The 8166-nt window shown below is 39.0% G+C and overlaps 1 protein-coding gene across 2 annotated transcripts in view; it reads left to right on the top strand.

The window, feature by feature from the left end:
- Positions 1-571: 571 nt before the first annotated feature.
- Positions 572-8166, top strand: part of LOC142493415 (gamma-aminobutyric acid receptor subunit rho-2-like) — a 113103-nt gene continuing 105508 nt past the window's right edge. For both annotated transcript variants that reach the window (XM_075597443.1, XM_075597442.1), the window contains exon 1: positions 572-990. In XM_075597443.1, the coding sequence (XP_075453558.1) occupies positions 800-990 (191 nt within the window). In that variant the 5' untranslated portion in view covers positions 572-799. The remainder of the gene's footprint in view (positions 991-8166) is intronic.

The following is an 8166-nucleotide window of genomic DNA, read 5'->3' as shown; positions in this document are numbered from 1 at the left end:
CCAACAAACAGAAAAACATGTGTTAACAATCCATTACATATTTGCCCTTGAATATTTGCCACCTAATATATGTAAAAATCCCAAGCTTTAAAAAATACAATAAAAAAAACCCCACAGGATCACATTGTGTATAATGTGAGTTGCAGCAACCCTAATTACTTGTCAACTGCTATTAAAAAATAGTGCTAATGTACCTAATTTCGATTTAAAAAAATGAGTACACATTCCACGTTGAAACTAATATGTTATAGGCTTAATATTATTTATGCACGGCATTTTTAATAAAATCCCACTCTCTTTAAAATAAATAAATGAATGTGTAGGTTTGCAGTATTATCTGCACCCCCCACCTCAATACAAACATCATTAATCATCTTTATTTGCTTATTGACAACTGCAAATGAAAACAGTAATTAGCCATATGCAAACTGCAGCCACACCCTTCCCAATTATTATTTGTTAAATGTCATTTGAAAAAGGTCGTTTGAGATTGTAGGGTCTAATAAGAGAAGCAGGCACAGATTAGTGCTCTGATGAATCATCCCGAGTGTCTGTAATTGCATTGTGAACCGCATGTCTATTATATAAGGGGTTTAGTGAAATCTCTGCCGCAGGACCCTGGGGACACTGTATGTGGTAAAACACAGCCAACTTGTGCTGACCCGTAGCAATGGCCAATGTCTAGCAATCACTGGGTGGGAAGCCTGTGATCTCAGTGTACATTATGGGAATCAGAGGCACAGTGTCCACACCGTGATCTGCCTGGCCAGCATGTTTCCTGGGATGAACAGCTGACTCAATGTGTACACCAGTAGGGACTGTCACAGCTGGAAGATACTGCACAGCAGATCATTTTCTAACCGCTTCCCAGAAAATGCCTTATTTGTTCAAGCTCCTTGTGTTGATCTCCTGCCTCATTCTCCTGATAGAGAGCAAGAAGAACAGGAGGAGGCGATGGGCAAGTCAGGTGGAAGTGCACAAACAGGCAAGGTAAGCATCCCTACTGAATATACTACTGTTTTGCTTCTCATTTGACTCAAAAAGAATGTTAACCTCAAAGGCTCTACTGAAGGTTAATCAAGGGGCCAGATGTGACTTAATTCCCCAAACAATACAAACTGCATACTTCTTTGTACAGTATATCAGCAGTTTCTGTTACATCAATAACAAACCCCAAATAATGCAAATATTTTAGCATCTCTGAAATGTTAACCTTCCTTAAAGTTGGCTTTGAATTGCTTCTCTATTTCCGTAGTACAAAACAAAACTTTACCATTACTGCTGAAAAACATACATATGTATATACACTGGCACTTAAATGTCTAGCCATTTAAAATGCAATATAATGTGCCAATGACAGATTTAAAAAATATAAAATGCCTATTTCCTGACTAGTACAGAAATAAAAAAAAATACAAGTGGATAATTATGTCCTAGTTGCTTCTGTACTTGTGTGGAATATAATATGTTAAAGCTTTACACTTTGTTAAGAACATATGAAGTAGGCAGATACATGCGGTTTCCATGTATGTAATTAGTAGGTATACATGATAATTAGTGCAAGGGAACTTGTTGCTTTTGTTACATTGAAGGGGTGCACCTTTTGCACCTAAAGAATGTTTTCAGCAGAATGCTAAAAACTGAATGACTTCGGCCAATTCTATGTGTAAATTGTTGTTTATATGTGTAACTTATTTATTTGTGCATGAATATATGATCAAGTCAGGTACTGAAACAAATGATTGAAGTTTTCATCTGTATGGTTGAGCGTGAACAAGAAAATAAAGGCAAATAAAATACTCCAGATATTAACTCAAAATAAGAAATGTTGGCACATTTACTTCTGCCATAAGATGCATTATGATACTTGACGACACTTTACAGCCCTCTCAGATGTCTTATGGCAGAAAAGTGCCTCGTAAATATAGCTCTTTATGGAATTATTTTACATGACATCCTGTGCTTTTTAATTAAAACTTTGAGTATCTGACTTGAATATTTTTTGCTTGCTATTAGCCGAGTTAAAAAAAAAAATCCTCAAGAGCGCCCACTGTCCATTTCCTCTATTCACATAACTAACGTCACTGGTGAATACTCCTTATTGACATGGTGTACTTTGAATCACATCAGAAAGTAAATCTTTTAAACCATTCACACAATCTGTTGGGTGTCTCCGTTCCCCCCGTGGTTATGTCGTTACACAACAAAAATGCGTCCCTTCAGATTATTATTTTTAAAGCTGCTCTACAGAAGCAAGAGTGGATCATTCAATATATGTCTTAAAGAGAAACCCTTGCTTTGTCTTTCCTTAGCTCTTGAGTGCTTCTTGAAATATCATATTAGCCTCAGTCTGACGTCTGAAGCAGGGATTTGTGAGTGTTTGAAAGTCAGTCAATAATAATACCCAGGACTAGCAGAGCATTGAGACAAAGACGAAAAGGATCAAATGGCACGTCTCTGGGCTTAAAAAAATAGCACATTTATTATATAGCGAATAATATCAACATTTTGGTTCCACTATCAGACTTTGTCAAAGGTCTGATAGTGGGACCGAAACGTTTATATTTTTTGCTATATAGTATATTTGCTAATATTTATAATAAGTGTGCTATGTTAACCAGTAGCAAAACTGTTGTGTGTTAAGGTGACATTAAGATTATCGATTATCTTGCCAGCAATGATGTTGATATATTTTTCTCCCTTGTGGATATTCTCCTCTTCAGAGAACAAAAGTAAATACCAATGCATTGGGGATTTCATACATGTAAGACTAAGGGGGTGATGTTCCAAGAGATCTCTTTTTCATCAAAAATGAATAGACGATACCGTTCTGTGGCTAACAAAATGCTTTTATTTGTGCGAGTTTTCAAGATGCACTGATCTCGTCTTCCGGCGGTGTTACAATGACTAAAGCAGACAACAGGTTTACTCAAAAACAGTGCATCGTGGAATGTGACTAGAGCCCAATCCTCCTCCCTGTGTAGTGTGTGATTTATGACTTGAGGTGTTAAATAGTCCCTGAATGTGAGTGATGTAAGAGAGTGTGTGTGTGTATGTAAGTATGTAAATATAAATAAATAAAGAGCCTACAGTTTATACAGCGCTTTACAAAAAGTGTGTGTGGAGTGGGAGTGTATATCAATGGTGTATGCAGGTTTGGAAATGTGAGAGGGTGTTGCATTACTAAAAGTGTGTGTAGATACAATGTGGTCCCTATTGGTATATACTATATATATATAGGGATGGAATTACATAGAGTATTTGTATGTGTAGGAGACAGCTGTGTGTGCAATCATATAGCGCACTATGTATAGACATGTTTTTTGAGTAAACCCCTTGCCTGCTTTATTCATTGTAACATTGTCAGAAGATCAGTGTATGTTGAAAACTCGCACAAACAAAGCATTTAGTTAGCCACAGAACGGTATCGTCTATTCATTTTTGATTATTAAAGCTCGGCTAGCACGATACTGACACCTCTATATATATATATATATATATATATATATATATATATATATATATATATATATATACACACACACACTGATTGCAGCATTAATATATATTTGTAAAATATATCATATATACTGTACAAAGAGAATAAATAGGATGGCACGAGTCACTATATTGAGAATTGTCTATCTAGCTATTACTATTCTTTACATTTCCCATCTTACTAACCTTTTCACTGCGTTAAAAATGACAACGTCTAAGGACCGAAATCAGTGAGATTTGGGGGGCTTCTGTCCCCCCAAATATAATGAATATGGTATAATAATGACTCTTGCCAATGAGATGTCATTGGAATCTAATGGACTGGTAAAAAGTGAGACTCACAGAAAATCAGTGGACATTTCTGCTACACGATATTTCGCTGAATGTATTCCTGTGCGTCAGTGTAACGTCAGCGATCTTTCCTCTATGCAATTATCATGATAAATGCATACAACATGAACGGCCAGGTAATCCCGTGCACCTTTTCCGTTCCCCCTGGGGCAGTCACGGGAAGTGTCCAGACCCCGTCTGCAGGAGACAGAAGAGGAGGGGGCCCCACTTTCATTTGCATCGGGTTGGCCGCTCCGTTGGAAAACATAATAAACACTTTTAGCCTTCTGTGCTGCATCCAATCACATTTTAAATGATACGTGGCAATTTAATATACAGTAGATAGACTTTTTAGGGTTTTAGGCCAGGTGCAACTTAGTTGGCAGACGATTTTGATGCACTGGCTCCGTTTTGGGGCGGTTGCACAGAACATCCTTTTTTAGTGCATCCCCTTTACATGTGTATTCCAACCTCAGCCCATTTCTGTGCTCCCACAAAAATGGCAAACATCTTTTTTGACGCTGATGACACAGATGGAAACATTTCAGGTTAGTACATACCGATGGAGCAAGATTTATGATTTCCTTTGCCGCAAGGAAACTGCAGCTCAACTGAGGCTGGACCGAGACCCAAATGCAGTTTCCTTACGCCCAAAAGCCTAGTGCACTAATTTCCCATAAAGCTGCGGCCAGGCAGGGAGCGAGCGAGCGCGCTGGTGCACTCTGCTGGGTCGGGCGATTTATGGCCAGCTAGTTGCGCGTGCGGGGGGAGGGGGGCGTCGGGGGGTGCGGCCATGATGTCATGGAGCTGGTTCGCCCTCATTGGGCGAACCGCTCATGTGACACGCCAGCAAGCGGCATAATCAAATTTGCTCTGCAAGCAGCTAAGGGCCGAGCATGCGCAGGCGCTCACTCATGCTGGCCACACACATTGCAACAATGTGTTTCATGGTGGCCAGCGCCAGCGCGCGCCAACACTCAGCATCACCCTGGACGAGGCCTTAGGATTGCCACAGTGGGGGGGTCCCTGCTTCTGAATGCTTTTTAGTTTATGTATCTTTTGATCAGTGGGAGCCCCATTCAGAAGCAGAGACCCGCGCTGTGTTAGTCCTTTTGGGACATTCCCTCCTGCGCTTCACGTGGCTGTGATCAGGCTGCACTTGGGATGTGGTTCACCCGCAACAAGTGCAGGGCAGAGTGTAGCTAGAGTATGACTTATCTGTATGTGCACACAAAGGCAATTTAAAATGAGATTTCTGTGCGCCAATATTGTGCCAAAAAAAGTCAGGCCCCTATGTGTCCTTTCTTTGCAGAGATGAGGTTTAAATAGCCCCTTATTGTTTGCATATGTGGATGTGAACTTTCAAATGGACCCTTTTACAGATGTAGCCAGCCTTACTGTTTCCGGCGCCGCAACCGAAACTCCCCAAAAATGTGGCGATGGGGGAGGTCCAATCCTTTCAATGAAACCCCCCACAGTGTTAATTCTCCTGGGCTGTAATTTGCAGTCACAGCACTGCGCGTGATCGCAGCGCCGAAAACAGCCTGACTACATCTGTATGTGCTTTCAAATTATTCAATTTTGCCTCTATTAGGTACCCTAACATATAAAAAAACATTCAGGATGTATTAATGGTGAATAATATTAATTGTATGTAAGAGTTCTGAATTTATCTTTAAATCCTCTCAAGTATTAATAAACCCTTATAAATCAAAAGTTTTGCCCATTTTCATTCATTTATAATGTACTTTAAAATGACAACGAATATTGTTTTGAGACTAGCCGTGATGGGGTTAAAATAACTTTTCCCACTTCTATGACAACAGAGGGCTAATTAAACCTCACCTTGACAATAGGTGGGTCCACCCATGAAGAAGCAACCCTACGCGAAACGTGCGTCGGTCGTTGATGATGACACCAAGGCTGAAGTGACAGAGTGTGTACCAGACACGGTGCGCTCCCTTTCCAGTCAGCAAGGGGGGAAATCCTGTTTACACCGGACAACAGGCGCCAAGCAATGCATTTCCAATGGTGCAGTATACAGCTTACATCTGACTTCCTGTGATAGACCAATTACTATTTTCAGCATAAAGAGTACTCTACAGGAGATTATATATATCATATAAAAATATTTCTTGTGAGCACATTCACATGTCTTAGACAGGTCTGCAACCCTGCTTTTCACATTATCACCTAGCATACAGTGCTTCCACTGCAGCAAGGGATTCTGGGAAATGAAATGCAAATGAGCACACAGTGCCACCTTTTGTCTCAAGTTCATTATTACATGGAGCCCTTAAGCCAATGCTCGCTGTTTTAAACACAGCTTTTAAGCATAGCCTGGGGTGAGATGCAAAGCCAGTGAACCCACTCACAGACAGACTGTCTCGACCTTTTGGGTCTCAGTGTGAGGTTGGTTGTACTGGCTTTGCAATTTGAGACTTTGGGTAGGTCTTCACCACACATTATCCCTTGCTGCAGTGGAAGCACTGTAGGCTAGGTGATAATGGCAAAAAACAGGGTTGAAGAACTGTCTAAGACATGTGAATGTGCTTACATGTAATATTATTATATGCTAAATGCTATACGGTGGAGATTTTTTAGTCACTTTTTCACCCACCATAACCTAATTTATATATATCTATATATATATATATATATATATCTATATATATATATATATATATATAGATATATATATATATAACAGGACAGGCACTCCAAGATCCAAGGATGAAATTTATTCCTCAACGTTTCGGCTCCCAATGGAGCCTTTATCAAGAGCACCATTGGGAGTCAAAACGTTGAGGAATAAATTTCAACTTTGGATCTTGGAGTGCATGTCCTGTTTTCTTCTATCAGATGTGCCGACTTGCTGACACATGGACAGTTTGCACCCTACTACACCTGTATCTACACATATGTGAGTGCCTGGTTTTCTGGACTGATTGAGAATATATATTTTTGAAAATAAATTGTCTTTTTACATACAATATTATGCCATGGAGGTGGCGCTTCTTCTTGTCTTTTTTTTTTAACGTATATATCTTTTCTATATATCTCAAACTAAGATTAACTAACAAAGCTCCATAGGTCAATTCAGATGTGTCCTGCTTCCTTTACTCCCAGCCCGGCAATATGAATAGGTAACGGAACATTAACGTATTACAAGCCTAAATGCCAGCAGAGTATTTATCATAATTTAATGCAATACACAGTACACACAATGTACTTTATGGCTCCTCCACCACAGATAGCGGTATGAGATATATTCTACTATTGGCAGTATGATTATAACACTATAATTAATCAATTGCGGTCTTAGCTGCATAGCAACAGCTAGCATACAAATAAATAAACATATAGTATAAGTTTCTGAGCAATAAGTGGGACTTGGTTGTCTAACTGACTATTTTTGCACCTAAATTGTAGTGTTGTTTGATCACTTTCGTCTATATCACTATGCGCTTTTGATCCAGCATTAAAAAACTGAAACACAGTGTCTAATTAATCATTATTGTTGTATATAATTAGTTGTTTCTTTCATTTTAATTTAGTTTGAGTAAAATCTGAGTTTTAAATATGGATTATTGACCTACAATGGACGAATCCTATGGTATGGAGTGTTCTTTTCTTTCTCATTGTTTGGAATGTCCCCATAGTCACTCAGCATACAGTGCTTCCACTGCAGCCAGGGATTCTGGGTAATCACATGCAAATCAGCACTCACAGGGTGTCACTTTTTTGCTTCCTATCCATTTTAAGATCGACCCCTATAAACATATGCCTGCCGTATTACACAGCTTTTTCAGAACAGCCTGGGCTAAAGATGTGCACAAAGCAAAAAAGAAGCGCAAAATGATCACTAAGGGGAATCAATATTATATAACAATATTACATGGGAAAAGTGCTAATAATGATAGCCAGTAAAAATGGTATATTAAAACAAGTGATTATTAGATAGAATAAATAGTGAAAAAGGGAAAAAATACCACTTAGTATGCAAACAACCTTTGAGAAGATGCAGCTTTTTCAAAGTATGTTTCCCAACATCCACAATACAGAAGTACATGTAAAAACAGGGAAAATACACAACAATAGTACATCACAGCTACGTAACTGAAGATGTGAAATGACCCAACACAATATAGTGGGAGATTGATATTGTGTTGGGTCATTTCACATCTTGGTTCAGCTGTGCTGTACTATTGTTGCTTATTTTTCCTATTTTTACATGTACCTTGAGTCAAGTTTGCACTTGGGTATTTTGTTGCTCTGAGTTAAAGTGCATGGCCAGTAAACTTGCCCACAGACAGCTGTATCAACCTTCTTTGTCTC

Source organism: Ascaphus truei, chromosome 4, assembly GCF_040206685.1.
Source record: "Ascaphus truei isolate aAscTru1 chromosome 4, aAscTru1.hap1, whole genome shotgun sequence".
Taxonomy (NCBI): domain Eukaryota; kingdom Metazoa; phylum Chordata; class Amphibia; order Anura; family Ascaphidae; genus Ascaphus; species Ascaphus truei.
The sequence above is the reverse complement of the archived record's forward strand: the minus strand, read 5'-3'. Positions and strand labels throughout refer to the sequence as shown.